The sequence below is a fragment of the Camelus bactrianus genome, chromosome X, assembly GCF_048773025.1.
Source record: "Camelus bactrianus isolate YW-2024 breed Bactrian camel chromosome X, ASM4877302v1, whole genome shotgun sequence".
In the NCBI taxonomy this organism is placed as follows: domain Eukaryota; kingdom Metazoa; phylum Chordata; class Mammalia; order Artiodactyla; family Camelidae; genus Camelus; species Camelus bactrianus.
In genome coordinates, this window is record NC_133575.1 from 11339419 (window position 1) to 11363380 (window position 23962).

At 40.8% G+C, this 23962-nt stretch overlaps 1 protein-coding gene across 3 annotated transcripts in view; it reads right to left on the reverse strand.

Annotated features, from left to right (window-relative positions):
- The window catches only part of PIR (pirin), a 145751-nt gene that overhangs the window by 24969 nt on the left and 96820 nt on the right, over nt 1-23962 (reverse strand). For all 3 annotated transcript variants that reach the window (XM_074359538.1, XM_010967999.3, XM_010967997.3), the window contains one exon: nt 11411-11495. In XM_074359538.1, coding sequence (XP_074215639.1) covers nt 11411-11495 — 85 coding nt within the window. The remainder of the gene's footprint in view (nt 1-11410; nt 11496-23962) is intronic.

Here is a 23962-nt window from a genome sequence, read left to right on the forward strand (position 1 = left end):
GGTACAAAGCATTCCCTAGATTCCCACTGTGACCCATGGCCCAAGAGCTCAGAAGCACAGATGACCTGCTATCTGCCCTCTCAGCACCAGCACTGGATTTCCACGGATATGCATGTATTGTCCCTGTGGCCCCGAAGAAATGCTGCGGTGCCACTGAGGGACATGCATGCAGGAGTGGCCAGCTCAAAACAGAACCAAGACATCACTCTGTGGGCCTTTGGTGGAAAAGAAGATCTGGGAAGGGAATGCAGGGCCGAGTTCATGGTGCAAGGGCAGGTCCCAGAGTAGAGTCTGTGTAGCGTCAACGCAGTGACAGAGTAAACAAAACCAAGGCAGGCGTGGAAGAATCACAGAGGACCAAGTACACTCTAGGGATGTGCTTGTGCTGGCTGGTGGGTTGAAATGCACAAGACAGGCACACGAGGTAACTGATCAAACTTAACATAAACTGAGTCTGGTTCGGAAAATCCAAAGGACGTCAAAACAAAGACAGACACTCAGGCGTGTGCCAGAGAACATTTTTTCACCCACCTATTTCACAGTTTTTCCTCCCTGAGATCTTACTAGGATGAGTTTAAATCCTCTTGGGGTGAGTCTCTGGGCTCAGAGCACACTAGCACTTTTGCTCCCTTAATGACCCACTGGCGTAGTCTTCCGAGCTCAGCCAACTATCATTTAGGGAATGGCAACCACTCCGTGCATGTGCTGTGGGTGGAGACACAAAGATGAAGGCACAGCCAGGGGTGTTGACGTGGTGCAATTTGGGGAGGAAGGTTTGTGGAAGATGCTGAAACCACATGTTAACAATTCACAGCCCGTAAAGACTCTTAGCAATTTGGTATTTGTGCTTTCGGCTAGTACAAACTCAATGTTTTATTTTGGAGACCTCTCCAAGTCAAAACACAGAGAAATAACTCATCCTTAGAAAAGACTGCCAAGCATTCCATTGCAAGCCCGTGTGGTAACTGACACAACCCATCTTCCCTTTATGGTTGATAGGTATTAAGAAATTAATGGTTTCCAAGTTTGACAGAATCTCAAAGCTCTCAATTGCTCAACTGCGTTTTTGTTTGGAATTGTTTTGATTGTTCTAATCTCACTTCTCCTCCACCATCTTTGCTTCATTCCTCCTCACCCTCCAAACAGAAAACTAGTCCACACATAATTGCCTCGGTCTGTTTTCTTTCTCTTTTTATCTTTTATCCAGAAGGACCAAACATTTGCTTAAAGGAATGGCCAAGTCAACATATGAAGTGCCTTCACCTATTTTTATTCCATGCAGAAGTCTTCTGTTAGGATACAGAGTTCACCTTCACCACTAATAGCACAGCTCATGTTACTGGTTAGAAAGCATGGAGTGTGAGACGGAATGAAATAGGAACAGAGGGCAATTTCCTTTTTCTTCCTTCTTTTTTAAATTGAAGTATACTCAGTTACAATGTGCCAATTTCTGCTGTACAGCATAATGTCTCAGTCATACAGATACATACATATACTTGTTTTTTCATGTTTTTTTTATTATAGATTTTCCCCTTCTTTTTAACATGTCATCTGCACTTGCTTCTATTAAGCCTTCTTTAATTTCCACTAAGCATGGTTTCTTAAAAGCCAGAGCAAAACAAGAGCCAAATCGTGTAAATGCTTACTCTGTGTTTAAGTGCCACCACATTTTTATTAGAATTCCTTCTCTGCTAAGAGCAGGATTGTATCAGCAAAGAGTTCTCTTGTGAGACTTGCAGGCCCTTCTCATCTTTCTTTTTTCCCCTCCTCTCCTCCCACTTTTCGGTCCTGCACCAGGAATGGATACCATCCTTGCATTTGTATTGCTCTGCCAGAGGTCACAGGTCCTGAGAATGTGCTCTCCAAACCACTGGCTCTCCACAGCTGGGAAGCTCTTCGGGCACTGACAAAGCACAGGAGTTGGGATAAAGGTCACATTTTACCTCTGGCCCTGTAGGACGGCTTAATCAGCAACACATTTAAGTCAGACCTCCCTCAGGCCCACAGAAGATGTGCACAACTTTCCTTTTCAACCCGTAAATCATTTCCTGTGGTGTGTGCTCTCGTTTTCAGGGAGGTTCCAGATTCTTGCAAATGTCCCCAGTGAGAGCTTTTCTTGGCCTATTTTCCTTGCCTTAACTCAGCTCGTCTTCTTCCTTCCTCAGTCCTAAGTTCATTATTTCAGTGAACTTTCCAAAGGCTCCTTATACATAGATGTGCAGAGAAAACAGAAAAACATGGCTTGGTGACATGCCAAATACACGACTAAGGTCAGCTCTGGGGAGGGAAAGGGAGCAGGGAACAGGGCTAAGGAGAGAAGGAACCTCTCCCCAAACTCTGGGTCACCCTGGATGCTATACCCTAAAGCAGCGCTGGTTTCTGGGAGCCTCCCCCCCAGATGTGTCTGCGTTCAGCTTGGGCCCCATGGACCGGTGACAGAAAGCAGACCCACTGGGTCCTCCCGCCACTCCTCATTCCACCATATTGTTTGTTAATTTTGTGAAATGGAATTCACATTTTATGGCAAGACAAGGAAAATTTAAACAAACATTTTTCTCTGCCCTCTGGCCCCCACTGTGCATGGTTATCTGTATCACGCATCGACAAACCTTCTCCATCAGCAGAAATACCTGTTCAACCTTCAGGAGCCATATTCTCCTAACATCAGTAAGACAACTCCTTAAAGATAACATTCCTTCTTTATCTCATAAGGGGTCACATGGCGCTTGGATCTGGACTGTGTAAACTGTCAATAATATGCCATTTGACATACAGCCTTCTGTGCCTTGACTTCTCATGGGCAGAACAGTTCCTAGAGCTTTCTGAGATGCTATTCCCAGGTTATAATCCTCAAATTTGGCTCAAATAAAATTTCAACTTCTTTCATAGACTGATTGCTGATTAATTTTTGTTGACAACCTTTACTATGAAATAATTTCAGACATACAGAAAAGTAACAAAAATAGTACAGAGAATTTCCATATACCAATCACCCATATTCTCCAAAAGCTAACTTGTTATCACATATGCTTTATCATGCTCTCTAGAAATCTACATCACTCTTTTATTTCTGAAATATTTGAGACTAAACTTGGAGACATGGTACCCCTTTACCCTGAAATAATCTTCAGCATGTGTTTCCTAAAAAAAACAAGGCTATTTTCCAACATCACCCTAGTGCACTTATAAAAATTATGAAATTGGTACAATATCAGTGAAAAAATATGACCATTAATACAATATTATTAGCTATGTTCAGAAGATACTCCAATTTAGCCAATTGTCTCAGTAATGTGTTTTAGGGCAAAAGGAAAGAAACATTTCTAGGCCAGGATCAAATGGGGTTCACATGCTGCATTTAGGTGTCACGTCTAATCTCCTTTCATCTGAAACACTTCCTCAGTCTTTTCCTCTCATTAAAAGTACAGACTGGTTATTTTGTAGAATGTCCCTCAGTTTGGGTTTGTCTGATGCTTTGTTATCATTAGACCCAACTCTTTGTTAATCCATTTCCCTTTCAACTTTAGAGATGTGTTTTTATTTATTTTCAGTACTCTATTATTTTTTAATTCAGATGAGCACAAAGGATGAAATAATGAACAAAATATGTTGGCATATTTATTCTATATCTTTCTTTTACAGATAAAATCATATAGGTGAGAGAAACAGCCTCTCATTAGTTGCCTCCCATCAATTTTCTACACCCAGGGAATGGGACCTTGTTGCAGAAGAAGTGGGTACGAGAGAATGGATGGTCACATTTTAGGTCTTGGGTGAGTCCCTGGGACAGGCTGCCAAGCGAGAGTCCTTGGCTTCATGCAGGAAAGAATTTAAGAGGAAGCCACAGCAGAATGAAAGCAGATTTATTCAGGGAGACACACATGTCATAGACAGAATGTGGGCTATCTCAGAGGGTAAGAAAAGCCCCGGGGTATAGGGTTGTTAGTTTTTATGGGTCGGGTAATTTCATAGCTAATGAGTGCAAGGATTACTCCAACTACTTTAGGGAACAGGCAGGGATTTCCAGGAGTTGGGCCACCGCCCACTTTTTGACCATTTATGGTCAGCCTGGGAACTGTCAAGGCACTGTTGGGTGTGTCATTTAGCAGCTAATGTATGACAATGAGCACACAATGGGGCTCCAGGTCCAATGGAATTGAAATCTTCCATCATCTTGGGCCTAGTTGGTTCTAATTAGTTTTTGTCATATCCTGTTTTCCTCTACAGCTGGATCATTCTTTTAACAGTTGTGCCCTGCCCACTTCTTTCCTATCTCATTCCAGAAGTCCCACTTAAGACCCTTCAATGGCTCCCTGCTCTCCCAGGACAAGCCCAAAGCCCTGACCCTCACAGACAGACTCCTCTCAGTCTAGTCCTACACTTCTCCTCCAGCATTACCCTCCACTCTGCTTGTCTCACCTCCTTAGTGCAGTCTAACCGAACAAACCTCTCCAGGGAAAGGAGGAGGGACAGGGCACCAAAACCTTAGAGGGGCCTTGTGGTGCCACGGACAACAAACCAACTAAGTAACTATGAAACAGCCATAAAAACGAACACACCGGATCAGAGGCAGAAAATGCAGGTTCAAAAATCAGCAAATGAATCTTAGGGAGATTCAGGACCAGACTTTTCAACCTCTTTGAGCCTGTTTCCTGGTTTGTAAGATAAGGAAATAATACGTACATCACAGGGTGGTTGTGATGATCAGATGCACTGCATCTATTTGTATATACTTCTAGATATGTACATATACGTACGTATATATGTATGTGCGTTATGTTTTTCACCTTATCTACATGAGGCCCACAGGTAGCAGGCTTTTAACAAACGTCAGTTCCCTTTCCTGCCCCTTCCTTCTTTTTCCACTTCCCTTCGATTTTTCACAGGGCAGGAGGTTTCAACGGCTGCTATTAACACTTGTGATGAGATGTGACCCAGGCCAGAGGGGTTATCACCACAGAGATGACCCCATGCTCCCCAGAGCAACCCCTTCCACTCCAAGTGAAAAGGTCTCTTCCGGGACTGCACTAAACATTGAGCAAAACTCAGCAGGGTCACTGCTTCCCAAAATGCAGAGAATAGAGCCTTAAAAAGATCACTAAAGATCCACTAATTTGTCTGGACCTTAGTGGTTAAGACCCATAGTGAAGTCAGACTGTACAGGTTAGCCTCTCAGCCCCCACACTCACTGGCTAGTTCACTTTGAATAAGTTGCTTAACCTCTTTGTACCTCAGCATCCTCATCTGAAAAATGGGACACTCACAGTCTTTACCTCATGGACTTGTGAGGACTGCAGATGTTAATAAAGGAGAGTTCTTACAGCAGCTTCAGGCAAACAGGAGGTACTTAATAACTGCTAGTTATGATTATTACTATTAAAAGATGATTCAGGGAACTATAAGCTTCCAAAAATGTTCATGATATTCCCCATAATGGATTTGTGCCACATTTTTTCTTCTCTTTCAAAACCACATTTTTAAAAGACAAAACTGAACCTCACATGAAAATCAATTCCAGGTATAGATATATCAATTTAAAAGGCAAAAAAAATCAAAGCATCTATAATAGAGAGAACATTTTCATAATCTTGGGTTAGGGAAAGATTATTAAAGAAGCCACAGAGAGCACTAACCATTAAGGAACAGATTAATATATTTAAGGAGTTTTTTATTCATTAAAATATAGAAAAATATAATAGTATAGAAGAGTGAAAAACAAGGTTCAAGGGAGAAGATATCTGCAATAAGAATAACTGACAATGACTAGTACTCAGAATATATAAAGAGCTCCTACAAATCAATATGAAAAAGAGACAACTCACCCAAAGGAAAATGATATGAAACTTCTCATTGAATAATTTTATATTTTGGGCTCTGGTTCATGTACATCACTGCTCTGAAGACATAGTAATTAATATCCATAATAGTTATGAGTATATTCAAAGTATGAGGGGAACTGTGATTGAATACTCTCATGGACTACTGGTAAGCAGAGAGTTCTGCAAAAAGGACCCATGAATTAAATCATGTATATTGTGTAGTAAACAAAATAAGCCTTCCCTCTATCTATGAAAACACCTGAAAATCTAAAGTTCCACATGAATCATTCATGATTAGGGCATTCTCCTTTAAAAAGGAGACAATGACTAAGCAAAGACATGTAGGGAGGAATTCTGAGAACTCACCATCTATTTCTCCAGGCTCATTCAAATTTTTTAAAAAATTACAAGCATGAGGAAAAATCACAACTTCATTTTTGAGTCGTTGCCCACTTGGAAAAATGTGTGGCAATTTGAAGCAAGATAAAAAGCTTGGTGAGTTGACTGAAAGACACCCTCGGCCTCCTGGTATTCCTGCCGTGTAATCCTCTCTGTCTGAGTATGGGCTGCACCTGGAGATGCGCTTCTAAGCAGCAGAACAAGGCAAAAGTGATGGATAGGGCTTCTGAGATTAGGGTTTGTAAAGACTCTGGCTTCCATCATGTTCTGCTTCTTTTGCTCTTTTACATGCCAGCTCTGATGAAGCCAGCAGATGTCTTGTGAGATGCCCTATGGAGAGGCCCACGTGGCAAGGGACTGACTGTGGACTGCATCCACCTACCCTCAACAAACTGAATGCTGCCAATGGCTATGTGGGTGTGAGTTTGGAAGTGCATCCCTCCCAGTTGAGCCCTGGGATAGCTGCAGCCCAGGCTGACAAGTTGATTACAGTCTTACAGGAGTCTCTGAGCCAGAGGACACAGCTAAACTGCGAGACACTGTGATACAAGAGAGGTTGTCCTAAGCCACTAAGCTGTGGGGTAACTTGTTATGCAGCAGTACAGATAACTAATACAATAAGATTTATTTAAATATACCCTAATGTGATCGAATGAGTAGCTATTAAATGCATGACATTAAAATCTACTTTTTAAAAAGTGTCTTGAAGCATTTATTTCTTTCCCCACCCCTGGCTTTATTGAGATATAATTGATGTGGCTCCTTTCTGTTTTTTCCCATATAAGGTAAACACAGAAGCAGATACACTGAAAATATTTAACAGGATATATTAGTTTCCTATGGCTGCTGTAACAAATTACCACACCCTCGGTGGCTTAAAACAACCAAAGTTTATTATTGTATAGTTCTAGAGATCAGAAGTCTGAAAATGTGTCTCAGGTCTAAAACCAAGCTGTGGGCAGGGTGGCATACCTTCTGGAGGCTCTAAGGCAGAATTCATTTCCTTGCCTTTTCTGGCTTATGGAAGTTGCCCCTATTTTTTGGCTTGTGGCCCCCTTTCATTTTCATTCATTTCTTTTTCTGCTATTTCATTGTTAGTGTATAGCAATGCAACTGATTTCAATATATTAATTTTGTATCCTGTAACTTTACCAAATCCATTAATGAGCTCTAGTAGTTTTCTTGTAGCCTCTTTAGGATTTTCTATGTATGATATCATGTCACCTGCAAACAGTAACAGTTTTGCTACTTCTTTTCCAATTTGGATTCGTTTTATTTCCTTTTCTTCTCTGATTGCTGTGGCTAGGACTTCCAAAACTATGTTGAATAAAAGTGGGGAGAGTGGACATCCTTGTCTTGATCCTGATCTTAGAGGAAATGCTCCCTTCCATTTTCAATACCAGCAATCACTTCACTCTGACCTCTGCTTCTACTGTCACATCTCTTTCTCTCATGATAATTCCCATCTCCCTTTTTCACTTATACAGATCCTTACAATGACACTGGGCCCACTTGGATTACCCAGGCTAATCTCCCCATCTCATGATCCTTCACTTAATCACATCTGCAACATCCACTTTACCATATAAAGTAACACATTCACAGGTTCCAGGACTAGGACATGGACATCTTTGTGGGGCCCTTACTCTGCTTACCATGAATAATGGGCTAAGCTACAAGTTCTCTAAAGATATTTTGTTGATTGATGTACATATACTCTCAAGAAAAGTTAAGAGTTGAGGGAAGCAAAAAAGGCTTATAGAATTAAGGTTTTCCATACCATAACAATTCCCCATTTTTAACATTCCAGATTATGCTTTTAAATACCAAGCAGCAGGGATGCTGTGAAGGAAGATGGATAAAATAAACAGAGTGCCTGCTGAGGGCCCCACTTTGATGCAGTTAGTCTGGAGACAAAGGGGACATGAGGACCAGAAGGCACAAGTTTCTTAGAAGAGATCGATATTTTCCTAGAAATACAGATTTATGTCCTTCTCAATGAGTGACAACAAACAGTGTTATCTGTATATTAGCTTACAGCAAAGAAGGTCAGATTGTTTTTCAAGAGATGATAAAAGTCACTGCAAAAAAAAAGAAACCAAACAAACAAAAAGCACAACTACTTATTCTTATTTTAGCCAAGAACTAACAAGAAAAACGTGTGGCCAGTGTGAAAGGAATGTGGTACTGTCACAGACTCGATAAATGGGATTCTTTGTAAGTGATGCACTGTCCAGCTCAATTCCTGATATCAACTGCCTTCCAAATCATCACTGAATGAAACATCTGTTTTCTGCAAGATTAGCACAACTCCACAGAAATGTGCCATGCCCAAAGGAAATAAAGAGATGGCAAAAATCAATTCCAATACTATTTATGGGAAGGAATTCAGATAAAACCTAGTCTGATTCATGAGAAATGTTTCTAGTCTCCCTTAACTGGATGTCCCTTGGGATATCCTGGTATCAGGGATGAGATGGTAGCAATGGACACCTCTATTTCTATCCATTTAGTTTGGTAGTGATACAACGAAGTCAACATTAAATTAATTAGACTGCAAAGATTATGCCAAAAGCCAAACATAACCCAGACATCCATGTCAAATCCCTTTACAGTGAATAACAAAACAATCGAAATAGTATAAACAAAACATGTTAAGGACCCAGCCAATGGGCTACACATTTCAAGGGATATTTGATGCAACAAAGCACTCAAATAAAATGAATTTAGACAGTTCTTGGATTTTATAATGGAATTTGGCCTGGGAAGGTGGTTTAAAAAAAAGACAAAGGGTGACTTTGACTTGAATGACTGGCTAGTAAAATTTATACAGTATCATTTTACCAGCCTGTCAGATTACAGGCCGCCAGTACTATTGAGTCTATAATAAGTGTTTTATAATATCTGAATTAATTGTTTGTCTGGTATTGGACAGGGAAACCTCAAACTTTAGATTTGTCACCTAACGCAATCAAGCATGGATGAGACGTGTGTGTGTGTGTAAAACACACTATAACTGGAAGTGATACATTGGAAAAGACAAGTTCTTCTGCTTCATAACTGGAACTGGGTTCATAAAGACTTGTTTAAAGTGGGTTTTCAGGGACTCAACAATAAACATGCATTTCTAAGCTATTCATCTTCGTATGCCTCCAAAAATGTTTCTGAAAACAAATTTCAGGTTTAAAATCCATAATGATAAAAATAATATAGGAGTACAGCTTTGTTAACTGACAGGTAACACATTCTCCTAAAAGGCAATATGGGGTGGTGGCGAAGTGTCGAGCCCAAATTAACATGAACCATGCCCTTAGTGTTGGTGGGCTCATGGAGAAACTGGTAGCTTATACACTGCTGATGGAAACTGTGACTGCCCTTTGGGGTTGCAACTCGACAGTCTTTCAAAATTAAACATAATAAATTTTGTGATCATCCCTGGAAACTTGTTGCATCAACGTAAGTTCCCCTATGGAAGTACATGAGTGTAAAGAATGCAGCCAAGCACTGGGAACAAAGGGAGCACCCATTGATAGGGAAGCGTTCAATCCATTGGAGTCAACCCATGGTGTAGAACGTCGCCATTAAACAGAGCCTACTAGCAGACTGGGAGGGATTTCCATGACGTATTGTTTGGTCATAAAAGTGAGATGCAAAAATGTATTTATGACTCCATTTTAGTAAAATAAGGACAAAAGAATCCTGTATACATGTATATTTACATGCACATATATGTTAGTGTAGAAAAGAAAGTGTGGGGAAAAACACTGCAAGATCTAATTCAAGGATCTAGCTGGGATATCCCCCAGATCTGTGATATACAGAGAGGATACTGCTATGAGGGAGGAAAAGGGTCTGGAGGGAAGCAAACTCAAAAGTAAAAGAAAAACCCATGGCACTAAAACTTAGAGCACATGTGCTATCACACTTATTGTTACAAAAATTAGGTATAAAGGTAGGCATATGTTTAACTACATTAATGTAAAAAATTTTTCTGTACTTAAAAATAGCCAGAATGAGTTCCTTTCTTTTTTTAGATTCCACATATAAGTGGTATCATATGGTATTTGTCTTTTGCTTTCTGGCTTACTTCACTTAGTATGATAATCTCTAGGTCCATCCATGTTGCTGCAAATGGCATAATTTTGTTCTTCTTTTTTTTAAATGGAGGTACTGGGGATTGAACCCAGGACCTCATGCACACTTAAGTATGCACTCTACCACTGGGCTATTTCCCTCCCTGCTACTTCATTCTTTCTTACGGCTGAGTAATATTCCACTGGAGACGTATCTCTCTCTCTCTCTCTCTCTCTCTCTCTCTCTCTCTCTCTCTATATATATATATATATATATATATAATCACAACTTCTTTATGCAATCATCTGTTGATGGATATTTAGCTTGCTTCCATGTCTTGACTATTGTAAATAGTGCTGCTATGAACATTGGGATGCATGTATCTTTTCAAATTAGAGTTTCCTCCAGATGTGTGCCCAGGAGCGGGATTGCTGGATCCTATGGTAAGTCTAATCACTATGCACCATATACCAGAGACTAACACAACATTATAGTAAATCGACTATATTTCAATAAATAAATAAATAAATAAAATTATATATCATATATTCATTTTAAAAAATAGCCAGAATGAGAAAACCAAAGAAGAAAAGACTGGGTCTGAGGTTACTGCCTAGTGACCTCAGGGGAAGCCATTTAAAAAAATAAAACGGGCCTTAAATACTTGAGAGTTTTCTAACTGTTCTTTGGATTTAAATATTGACTTAAAAGTATATCCCTCCATAACAAAAGCTGTATGTTAATCAAGAATGCACTGGTTCATTAGTAACACAGGTTGGATTGTCTCCAGGAACTCTGAGCGTCAAAAGTGGCTTGAAAGTCAGGAGATGTGGGTATACGTGGCCTTGAGCAAGTAGCTAATCTGTTGCACCTCAGTGTTCACACCTATAAAACGAGGGGGTAGCCCCGACGGTCTGGCCCTAACAGTCTGTGAATTCGTCCCCATTTTCTCAACTTGAAAAGCTCCAGCAGTATTTGCTAATTTAAACATAATTCAACCGAAACAAGGTTCATAGAACTTTGTGTTGAGGTCCAGAAACAAGTACATTTCAGAGAAAGCAGCCCCTTGGTTTCTTCCCCCCACTGAAATGATCACCAGACCCCAGAAACCACCATACCTTTAGGAATAGGCTGGGAATGTTTTGCTCCTTGGTCCAATTTGAAGTCCAAATATAAGGTTGGTGTGTAAGTGTAAATCTTGGACTGAAAAGAGAAAGGAAATCATCAGCATCTTTCCAAGAATAAGGTTCATTTTTACTGCAGCTGGGCCCTTCTGGGATGGGCTTGGCTCCATTATATTTACAATTCTTTCTTGGGAAGTGCTGTTAAAGTGGGGACGATGGGCTGCCAATATTGATCCCTGTTAGGGGTCTCGGTCTAAAAGTTAGCCCTTCTAGCTTTACAATATGGTTGGCAAGCTAATTTCAGGATGATCACTGTCTTCCTACAGCCATTTCTCAAATATGATCCCATGTCAATAGTTTACTGGTCAACAGCTGCTCCAAATTTCTCACTTCCCGTCTTCTACTTAACATTGTAGCTTAACGCACATCAAATATATGTTTCTTCCCCAGGTCTCAATAAAGCCATGTCCATTTTGAAATTCAAAAAGAGTAGCCTGTAAATATTTTTATTTGTTCTAACCTGACTCTCTTGCAAAAAAAAAAAAAAGAAAAGAAAAAAAAAAGGTGGTTCAACACTGCTGGCCTGGGAAAGCCACAACTCCAAATGTAAGAAAGACAAACTTTTGCAGGATTTTCCACTGTAAACAATGGCTTTGATTCCATCAACAGTTAAGCTGAGTTTGTAATTCAATATAATACCATTCTGAACCACTGGCACAGACCAAAATCCAAGGGATTATCACTGTTGCTATAAACTTTATGATGTTCCATTGTTTATCAAAGTCCCAGTGGTTCTGTTCTACTTACTTTTTTAACTTAAAAAAAACACATAAAAATGAAAAAGTACATAACACCAAATTTGGCAAGGATGTAGAATAACTGGAACTTTCGAACGCTGCTGGTGGGACTATCACTTGGTATAAACATTTCAGAACACTGCTTGGCAGTAGGTAGTACCGATGAGTACATCATCTACGACCCAGCGTTCCAGCTCAGTAGGTGCACCCCCAACAGAAACGTTCACCTAAAGACACGTACTCAAATCTTGATAGTAACGCTGTCAGTAACAGCCCCAAGCTGGAAATATTCCAGATGCCTTTAACAAGAGAATGGATAAATGAACTGTAATACACAATGGACTACAACACAACAAGGGGAGTGAATGAACCCAAAGATATGCAACCACTCAGATGACTCTCAGAAGCACCATATTGAACTAATGAAAGCAGACACAGATCACATACCACATGATGGTTTATAAAGTTGAAAACAAGCCAAAACGAATCTATGGTATCAGAAGTCAGAACAGCTTGGGAAGGTTAGTAACTGAATAGGGTTTAAAAGGGGGCTTCTGGAGCCTGGCAACGTTCTGTTCCTTGGTTTCCCAGATGTGTTCACTTGGTGAAACTCCGCTGAGCTGTACACAAGGACTTGTGTACCTTTCTGTGCTTATGTTATATTTTAACAACAAGCTTACATTCATTAAAAACATGCATGTGTAAACAGACCAAAAGAGGGAATCCAGAGCCCAGAATTATTAACTATCCTTGATAAAGGCATCATTTTGCAGAGAATAATTATGTAAACTCCATGAGGACGTGGACATTTCTGCCCTTTTCACCTGGAGTCAACACACAGTTCCTTGTCACATAGCAGGCATTCAATAAATATTTAGTGAATGATGCTTCAAAATAGAAAACCTCATGTATAGTAAGGAATTTATTAAGAGTATATATAGCGTATTCATCAATATCTTTACCGACATGTAGCAGATGATTTGGTGTATGCCTGTACATTGAATTGCAGAGTAGGGGACTGTAAATAATGCTATCAGAAGACTGTTCCCTTTCCTCCAAATATCTCCTGTATTGAAGCTTTGGGCTTTAAATGGTGTGGGAGATGGTTTTACACAGCTTTGAAGTCAAGCTGCATGCACACAGCTTCAAAGACTGGAAAAGCAAATCCCCTTGTGCATACATAAATGAAACCAGAGAGACCTGTGACACCAAGTGCAACCTGAGGCCAGAGATTCACAATCAATCTGAAGAGCGTGGAACACACATAAAGTGAGGGCAGGACCTGGGGGATGCGGGATCCGATTCTCTGGCATTATTAGTGTGTAAGGCAGCATCTGGAAAGGATCTTCTAAAAAGATCAAGGGGAAACCTCACATAGTATCAGATGACTTCTCTTCCTGGGCAATATTTTGCTGTCTTCCAGAAAAAGAATCCTTGTTTGGTTTAAGCTTCTTTCCTAACCTCTGCCTTCATGGCACACACAGTATCCCCACCAGTACATTCATCACAGAGAGGCTCTTGGCTGGACTGTTACTAGTCCTCTCCCAGAAGGTAGTCATAAAAATCATCCTGACCTGGAAACCAGGAGACTTTCAGGCTAGTATTACTTTCCCTGCTGGCTAGCAAAGCATTTCTCTTCTTCTGGGCTTAGTTCACTTATCTGAAAATCTGGGCTTGGGACTTCACTGAGGTTGAAGTGTATTTCTGGTTCTGAAGTTCTGAGTCAGAACATTAATGTTTTCCTCTGCACGGTAATTGTTTGAATTTCTTTCTGATTTCTCAGACTGGAGCTGTAGAGAAGTGAGAATGTGGCTGGGGCGGGGGGAGCCCCCAGGGCTCTGGGAGCACATGGCGAGCCGCTGGTTAACATGTGCTATTTTGTCCTCAATCTCAGTCATCAATTTTGCCCTCCTGGCTCTTCTTTTCTTCCCGCCTCTAGCTTCTCAGTCTAATCCGTACTGCCCCCCAAACAGTAACGTCTCTCTCCAATACTGCAACGACACAGATACGCGCATGTGCATACAGATGCAGACTTCTGTATTTATGCATTCGTTTACAAGATTTTAAACAGAAACCAGTGAGAGACATTATAAGGCCAAAAAATATATCGTATTACTTTACAGCGTGAAAAGGGTTAAAGGGAAATTTTTAATTCATGTTGAAGGTGTTTTTCACAATATCTGTAGTGTCCTTTTTGTACTGAAAATCAGATTGTTGAAAGTTTCAATATAACATGTCTTGAATAATCTACTACCCAAAACCTAAATGTGTATTACTCTATTTTCATTTATCTAAACTGAGATAAAACTCAACTTGAAAGCTGTTCTCATGAGTGTGTGTGTACGTAAATGTATGGATATATATACACACATGTATGCATACGTAGTTTTTGCAAAGCAGGTAGGTTTTGTTTTTTAAAATTGTGATCTTCCATGGTAACTCTGTTGAAATGCCAAAGGTAAATTATGTTCATTTAACTCAAGGATGATACGACTGGTGTCAACTGTACTTTGAGCAAACCTGGACTTAATTTTAACTATAAAGAAATGTCACCATTAGACGCACTCTCTCCTGTGTTCTGTTTTATTTTTATGTATAGTATTAAAGTCTTAATGGACTCTCAAAATAGAATGAAAATATAATTCAGCAAATCATTCTTTTTTGGTTAAAACTTAGCTATCAATGTATCTATTTCCACAGGATTAAAATAAATTGGTCCATGGCAACCTAAAATAAGACATTCCTCTTTGTTTCAGCATGAACAGAACTAACGCACCTACATTCCATCAGTGCCATTGTTTTCTTTTCCCTTTCCGTCTTTTGGTGCTGATTAATACTGCCTGCACAGATCCTAAAATCCCAAGCTATTCCTCTTTTGTGCATCTTCTTATTTCTTAATTCTCTGTCAAAAGCATTTGGGAAACGTCTTGAAGGGTTTTAGTATTTTAAAAGCCCAATGGCTTAAAACCTTACAGTTCAAGTATGTAGGCAAAGCCTCGAGAAGTTAAGTGACATAACTCCTCATGAGATGTTAAGGGTAAATTTTGGCTAACCTACAACAGGGGTGCTACTAAACCCAAACAAGCCTTGTCTCTTTTTCTCAATAAATATGTCAGAATTAAACCTGTAATGAGCCCCTTCAAGACATGACTCCAATAAATGACCGCAAAACAACCAAGACAAAACACAAGGTCTACAAAATCACTTCCTTCCGAACCCCAACTACCTTCATCTTTTACCCTTCAAAGACCTCCCGCTTTCCCTGGCTTCTGGTGTGATACCCATGTTAAGCTGGCTTCCTTCCTCTGCTTTTATTCATAAACGTGATCTTAATTAGGAAGAGAAATCACTTCCACATGGAAACCATGTGGCTTAAAAAAACATCCTCAAGAAAAAGAAAAAAGCACGCTACGTTGATTGCTATGTATGAGCATCTTTCACAGATAACTGCCCCCCACTCATTTACCCCCGAATGCTGCTCATTTTGCCACCATGCTGGCCTTCCCTAAAAGCAAGTGGCAGCAATTTGTCACATGTCAGAGCTGTCATAAATGCTTTCACATCTTTTTTGGAACCGATTTCAAAAACCCTTTATGATTTAGTGATTTTTCAGGAAATGCACTCAAATTCTCCATCTTACTATATGTTGCTTAAGCAAATTACTCTAAGGAACTATACTAACAAGTGCAAACCCTCAGTATTTTATAAAAGAATGAAACAGTATTCTGGGACCCTCACTCTCATGTTGGATCATCCCCCTAATGTTGGACATTTTGTTTTATGGTGGTTTTTGGGTTTTGCACCATTGCTAACTTCTGATGACTATGCACAAAAATCTTTGCCCACTTTTCTACTTTTTTCCTTCACAGTGAAAGTTGGGGTCTAAAGGTCTAGACATTTTAAGGGCTCTTGATATAGCTACAGGTTTAAGGCCAAATGCAATGTGGCCAAAAGCGAGCTGGTCAACATGATCACGTGACTGAACAGCAATTTTCCTGAACATGTCTACCACTAGTCGTTGGTTTTTCTGGTCTTGATGATTTTGCTGTATCACAGGGCAGTTTTTCAACTCATTATGTGCTCCAAGTATTGGCTTTTTTCCCCCCTCATGTAATCTCTATTGTTAGAAGCTAACTCACCCTAACAAATCCCCTATTGTTACACATTTAGATCCCCGCCACAATGTATCCTAGTCTAAGAGTAGAAGGGAAGGATTAATTGCTAGGGGAAAAAAAAAAAAAAAAGAAAAGGCAAACAAACAAACTTGAAATTTGTCAAAAAGATAGACAAAAAGACAAAATAAGGAAAAGAGCTTAACCTTAAAAAAAAAAGTTTAAAGGCACCACCTCCACAGTACAAATACCAATTATCTGAACAACTGGTCTAGCAGTATTTGTTTTTGAACAAAAAAATCATTTTGATCAATTGTTGTAATCAGTGAATTGCTTTCATCCAAACTTTTTGGTCAAATCACTTGGTAACTACGTGTAAGAAGTGCCCATCTCACCAAAATGTTGACCATCTTTTTTTTTTAATCTTAGCTATTTAAGAAGCAGAAATTGATTATCTCCTTTGACAATCTATTAGTTTGGGTGATACCATTATTAATTTAACAAATGCTATTACATTTTATTAACATAAGAATAACAATAACTAAATATATTGAGGGCTTATATACACTAGGCACTATTCTATGTGTATGAATTAGGCCATTTGTATTTCCCTTTTTTTGAAATATCTGCTTATTAACCTATTTAGGCTTTCATTTATTTATTACTTAGCTCCCTCATTCAAGAAGTATTGACTGAGAGCTTGTAGTGTGCTAGTCATTGGGTATGTATATTGGTGAATAATAGATCTGCTCAGCCTTTGTGGCTTAATTTCTAGTAACAAAGACAATTTAACAAGTTAAATATGAAATTACACATGCTATAAAAGAAACAAATAGGGTACAGAGGGAGAAGATAAAATGGGGGGGGGTTAAGGAAGGCCTCAAATGAGAAGATTTGGGGGTAAGAGGCTTCTGGGCAGAGAAAGGAGCACAGCATGTGCAAAGGCCCTGAGGCAGTAAAGAGCTTGGAGGATCCAGACACTGAGAGGAGAGTTATAAACAGACAAGAAGAGGAGGCTGGAAAGAATGGCATGAAGTAAATTCAGAGAGTTAGAAAAGACCCAGTTTGGTGTGGGTCAAAGTAAGGTATTTGGGATTTCTTTAAAGCACAATAGGAACACACTGATCTAATTTTTATTGTAAAGAGATGTCTTGAGCTGCTATGTGGAGAGCTGGAAGGGAGGGAAAAGGAGAGAGGAGCCCCCAGAAAAGGCTGCTGCAGTGGGGCTGGCTAGGGCTGGGCCAGGGATAGGAGAGAAAGAGATAGATTTAAAATATATTTTGGAAATAGAAAAGTTTTGCTAATGGACTGGATGTGGGTGGGGGAAGAGAAGGATTAAGGGCAACCACCATGTTTCCCCTGGGAGCAGTGAGTGACGGGGCCATTCATTCAATAAGATGGAGAAGACTGGAAGGGAAACATGTTTTTATTTGCTGTCAAGGCAGGTGCAGGTAGGGGAACAAAACTTCAACTTTTGCCATTTTAAATTTGACATGCCTGGGAATCATGCAAATGGAGATGCCAAGTAGGCAGCTGAATATATGAGTCCACACAGAGCTCAGAGGTGAGGCTGGTGCTATAAATATAAGTGTGGAAGTTGTTTATAAGTGGGAGACATTTGGAAGTTGCCAAGAGAGTAAATCTTAAAAATTCTCATCACACACACAAACTCTATGTATGGTGATGGATGTTAACTAGGCTTATTGTGTATTGTGGTGATCATTTCACAATATATACAAATATCAAACCATGACCTTGTACACTGGAAACTAATATAATGTTATATATAAATTATAACTCAATAAAAGATGAAATAAACCTGGAAGTTTTAAGAGTGCAAATGGTATGTAAATCCATGGGATGGATCAGATCACCTAGGGAGATGATGTTCAATGAGAGAGAATTCAGGACTGAGATCCAGGGAACTCAAGTGTTTATGGGTCTGGTAGAGGAAATGGTACCTCCTTGAGAAAAGAAACTGAGAAGGAGCAAAGAGCATCCAGAGACACAAGAATGTATTATCTCAGAAGCCAAAGAAAGGAGAGAGGGTATGAAGAAGGAGGAAGCGCTGAACCCACGGAAAGGAAGAAAAACAAAGACCTCTGGGTTTGGCCACAGAGAACTGAGTAACAACTCAGTGCACTGATGGGGCGGCTGTTAGGTTGAGAGCCTCAAGGAGGTAGGGAAGTGGCGAGACATAGAGACAAATCTTCTGCAAAGTGTGACTCAGAAAGGGAGCAGAGAATTTGGGGGTGTGGGGTTAAGGGTCTTTGGTGCTTCTCTTATCAATTTATATGAAAGGGTTTTTTTTTTTAACTAAAATAAGGCTATTTGTCCTTAATAATAGTTGTTGTAAAAATCTCCCAGTTTGTTTTTGTCCTTTAATTTCATTCCTGGCATTTCTGACAATCTATCAATCTTTTCCTTCCAAAGGCTTTTAAACTTAGTCTTTCCCCATGCAAAGACCCCATGAAATATTTGCCTGTGTTTTTCTCGTTCAAAATTTTGGAACTTTAATTCTTTGATCTATGTCAAATTTATTTTCCTAGGAGATGTGAGATCATGATCTAAACTGGTTTCTTTTTATGAATGGTCAACCAGTCCTCCCAGGTGACTCATTCTTCTCTTTTTCCCAACTGATGACCATCTTCTTCATCACTGAGTTTGCACATATACTTGGGTATATTTCGGGTTGCTTCTCTTCCTGTTGATCACAAGAAGAGCCTCCGTGGACAAAATTTCACTCACGAGCTCAAGAGCCTCAACTAAGAGAAGAAGACCGACTGCAGGAGTTCTTGCCAGCATCCAGGACATCTCCCACTGCGCTGCCCCATGTCCTCATCTTCCCAGGCTCATAGCCTACTGGGTTTTGCACTGGACAGAAAACCCACCAGCACAGACCCATTCTCTCCATCACTCACACCTCCATACACACTCAAGGAACTTACTGCCGGACCCACGGCCCCTGTGTGGAGAACCATACCTTCCTGGAGATCTTAAGGTTTTGAGGAAACAAAAGTAGATTTACCGCATTATTTAAAGCCAACTTCCAACTCTCATTGTTTAGAACAGGCTGAAGCTCTTCAACCAAAGGGTAAGTCTTCTGCCCCCGATCTAAAGCACTTGGATTTCTGAATTCTTGATTATTTTCAAGAATTCCGATAAGGAGTGGGAGAGATTAGTTTCCATCCTCAGTGCCAAAGGCATGGTGGGGAGGATTCAAAGCCTGTAATCATATTTTGACATCTACATGAAGTGCTACACAAAGAGAAGACAAGGAACTCAGGCAAAATGCCAGTGACTCTGTATAGGCTGAGGGTTCGAGAAGGCCAGACAATGTTTTGAACTTCTATCAACCATAAAGGATTGTGGGAAATCATAACCATCAAGCTGTCCAGTCGACCAGGCATTTTGGACATAGCCAAATCGTTCTACAGTCTGGTCTTGAGAGCATCCTTTTTCAAGCAGCACTTTAGTCAATAGTTAACACTCTAGTCCCTCTCCTTCTCACCCCGTATTTGGGGGAGGGAGAGTGAGGAGAGAAGAGTTAAAGGGGAAGGGAATAAGGATGCTGACATGACTCACAGTCCTGAAATCTAATCAGAGACATGTTAATTGTGAAAGTGCACTTTGATTTCTTCACCCTTTGAGTCAGCATTTTTTCCCCTAACTGGGTTACAGATGTTCTAATTTTTGGCAAATTAAAACCAGAGAAAGAACAAATGCCCATCTCTTATATGAATAATCCATCCATAATACTCCAAAGGCAACAGTACAATAAAATCACAAGAGACTCCCAAATATGCCAACAGGGAGCCTTCGTATGGCTTATCTCCCAATCATGGGTAACGTGTTTCACGGCTAAGTCAGCAAATCTGTTCACCAATGCTAGAATATTCCTCACAGGGCTTTATAATACTTTCAATCTCTACTAGTTAATTTGTTATTTACTAAGAGGCTTAAAGAGTTCTTGAAAGAAAGTACATCGAGATGGGAAACTATTTGGCAAAGATAGGATTTTATGGAGCTCCAGGGACATACCTTCATGTAGATATGAACCTTCAATTTTACGACTAAGGGGAAATTTATTACAGCACAGGGCTTCTCCTATATGATCATCTGCAGGATGTTCTGACACAGTCGAGGTGTCTGCTTGTACAGACATGTGACTCAAGGTGCCCTTTTGGTGTAGAAAGAGAGGGAGGTTCATTCTGAAGCTTCCTTCCAAGAAACTGAGCTAAAGCATTCCCAAACTGGAGAGAGACCCACTCAGCCAGCTTATGTACAAAGGCTGAACGGCAGGAGGAGGCAGGGCTACTGTGCAAATAAAATGGGGCAAAATTCAGGAACCTCGAGGTTTGGTCTGGGTTCCATCCACAATGAGCTATGACTTTTCACCTAGTTGAGTTGCTACGTTCTCACCTACAAAGTGGTGGAGTTGGAGAGCTGCTCTCTCAAGTCTACTGCTGCCTGACGTTCTGATTCAAATGGAAATCCCAGAAGAAAAGGGAAGAGGAGGTCTTGCCTGTCTCTGAAAAGGGTCTCCTACCATCAGGGATTCCAGACTCTTGCTGCCTTAAGAACTTCATTCACATCCTAATACCTCATTACAGCAATGCAACAGGTGAATGAATGGAAAGCTTCCTGTCCAGCTATTATATAATCGGGCCTGAGATGGCCAATGTGTATTACATGAAAATGGTGCCCATCTTGTTGACTTCTTCACAGCAACCTAGGACTCAGCCCAAAGCCCACTGGAGCCCAACTCAAATTCTCACACATCCAATTGCTTTAAATATATTCCAAATGAACATATTTTTGGCCATTTAGAGCCTACCTACTTTACATACCCTGCGAAACTATACCCAACATCTGTTAGCCAATAAAAACAAACCCTCTCTCTACAAAAGACCCCAAACTGCAGCTGCATTTTGGAGCTCTCTGACCCAGACTCTCCACCTTGTTGCTGAGTGACATCACCTAGACATGTAAGCCCCTCCCCAATTTCTCTTACTCCCCAGGGAGCTCCCTTGCCCTATTCCTCTCCTGGATGGTGGCCTTGCACCACTGTCACCGGATGGTCTCCGACTGTGAGGGACTTCCCTTCTCATGCAACCCTGTCGAAGCACCACTAAACAGAGCTTGGGGGCTACTGCCTCTCAGAAACCTGTCTCTTCCTTGATCAACCCCCAACTTCCCAAGCTTACTACACCAACCGATCTAAATAAAGTAAGTATACAAGGAGGCTCCAAAAGTACCAAATATGACCACCTGTCTCCCCACAAACAAGAAGAGGGGAAGTTCCTTCCTATTCAGCAACAGTCCTGAGAAACTGAAGAGTTGACAAGCCTGCTGAAGGGCTGGAGACCTATGGAAGGGGTCCGCACTTATCCCCATCCAGGGCGGGGGACTGTTCATGAATTCCTGGGAAATAGGAAGTGGTCAGCTCCTTAGCAAAATGACAGATGGGTCAAGAATTCCCTCTTCAACATCCACCTCTCCTCTCCTCTCTGTCTTTAAAGTTTCCATGGGGGGAAAACTGCTCTCAGCAGAAAATCTGATTTATACTGGGTTGTGTTGAACTGGTAAGGACCTGTGGAAGCTTATGGTTAAGAGGACAAAGTCTGGAGCCAGACATCTAGTTAGAAGGTCAGCTCTGTCACTGACTAGATGCATAACCGTGGGAAAGCCACTCATCTCATGAGGCCTCGGTTCCCTCCTGCTTTATTGGGCACATTTTATGTGCCTCCTCAGAGTCTCTCAGCCTCACTGGCTTTGGAGCTCTTGGCCACTTATGGAGACCCCTCAGTGCCATGACTGTTGTCACTGCTGACACCTCTAGCTGCCTCGGCCCCTCCTGGCTGGCTGTCAAGTTCTGAATGGCTTTGATCACCCCTACAGTGGTGGGAGCTATGGCAGCTCCAGAGTCTGGGCTCCACCTGACAGACCTCTACGCCCAGACTGGGATGACGATGGAAGCTCCGAGATGCGGGTGTGGCCTCCTCAGAGGCTGCCTGAAGGGCTGGTGAACCATCCAGAAGGGCAGGGAATTAGCCCCCATGGGGCAGACTCTGGCCAGAAAAAAAAGGGAAGATGTAGAATGATGGAAAAATTCTTCCTCTTTAATCCTTCATGAGAAAGTCCCAAGGTACAGTTTTCTGAACGGGCATTCTGTGTCACCAAGCATCTGTCTCACTTCCCCTTCCCTCATTCTTGCTACCCTGGGACTGCACCTGAGACGTGACTTAGGCTCTGTTTTCCAGGGCACCCAAGTGAAATCTGGAGTAAAACAAGTGATGCGTGTAAAGCAACCAGAACCTCACTGTCCAACACAGTTGCCACTACCCATATGTGGCTACTAAGCACAGGAAATGGGGCTGCTGTGAGGTGAGACATGCTGTAAATTTAAAAAAAAAACACACTGGATTTCAAAGACTTAGATCTTACTATAATTTTCTATTGGTTATATGTTGAAATGATATTATTTTGGATAACTGGGTTAGTGTACTAGTAAAATTAATTTCACCTGTTTTTTACTTTTTTAGTGTGTCTACTGAACATTTTGAATGACATGTGGCTTCCATTATGTTTTTATTGGACAGCTCTGACTTAGAATTTAGTAGCTTGTAAGCCCACAAAAGCTGTTAGCCATTTTCATTCCCCATCCCAAGAAGTTCTAGAGATTTGCTGTCACTAAAGCCTAATGATAAAAAGGAATGTGGCAGCAGATAAGGGAAAAGGGAACAAATATTTAGGAAGTACCCTGTTTGTTGCCAGGCACATTACACATCATACAAATAATTCAAAGACTATGCATTATTATACCCACTTAGCAGATGAGGAAATAAAGGGGCAAGAATACATCTTCCTAAGGCCACAGACATACTAAACAACAGAGCCAAAATCTGGACCCAGGTTTGCTTGATCGCACAGTCCATGCCCTTTTCAATCTATCACACTGTCAAAGGACTGACTCTCCAATGGCACAGTTCAGATAATGTAACGGAGGTTTTTTGGCATGTGCGACAGCATCCTAGAATCCCTTCAGTCACCCACAGGAGGCCACCTACACTAAGTAAGTTAAAAGCTCTTGCTGGACACAAATCAACCAACCAATCCCTCTTTCTCTTTCTCTCTGTCTCTCTCTTATTACACAGCCCCCTCCACTGCCGTGGGTACACAGAACTGAATTCATCATACATCATCACGCCATGGTCTACAGCACATGCTCACATACACCCATGAAAGTCCCTCTTGTTGGGTATTTTTTCTCCAACATCCCCCATCTCAACCCCATTCCCCCATCGGCTCTCAATCAAGCATACATAACAAACATTCCTCCAATGTACCTTCTGTATGTTTATTTAGAAAGACAGGTGTCTTTGAAAAATAAAGTGGTATTGTGTGCTAAACTGTTTCCTTGTTCTCACATATTTCACATTATTTCCTGAGATCTAATAATATAGCTATAAGTAAATATAATCCAGAGCTTCCAGCAGCCATATCGTTTCCACAATATGTAACCAACATGTTTTATTTATCCATTCTGTTAAGTGGTCAAAACTTACATCATCTCTGACTGCTTTCTACCACCCATGATGCTGGAATGACCACCATCAAATGTCTACTCGGTGAAA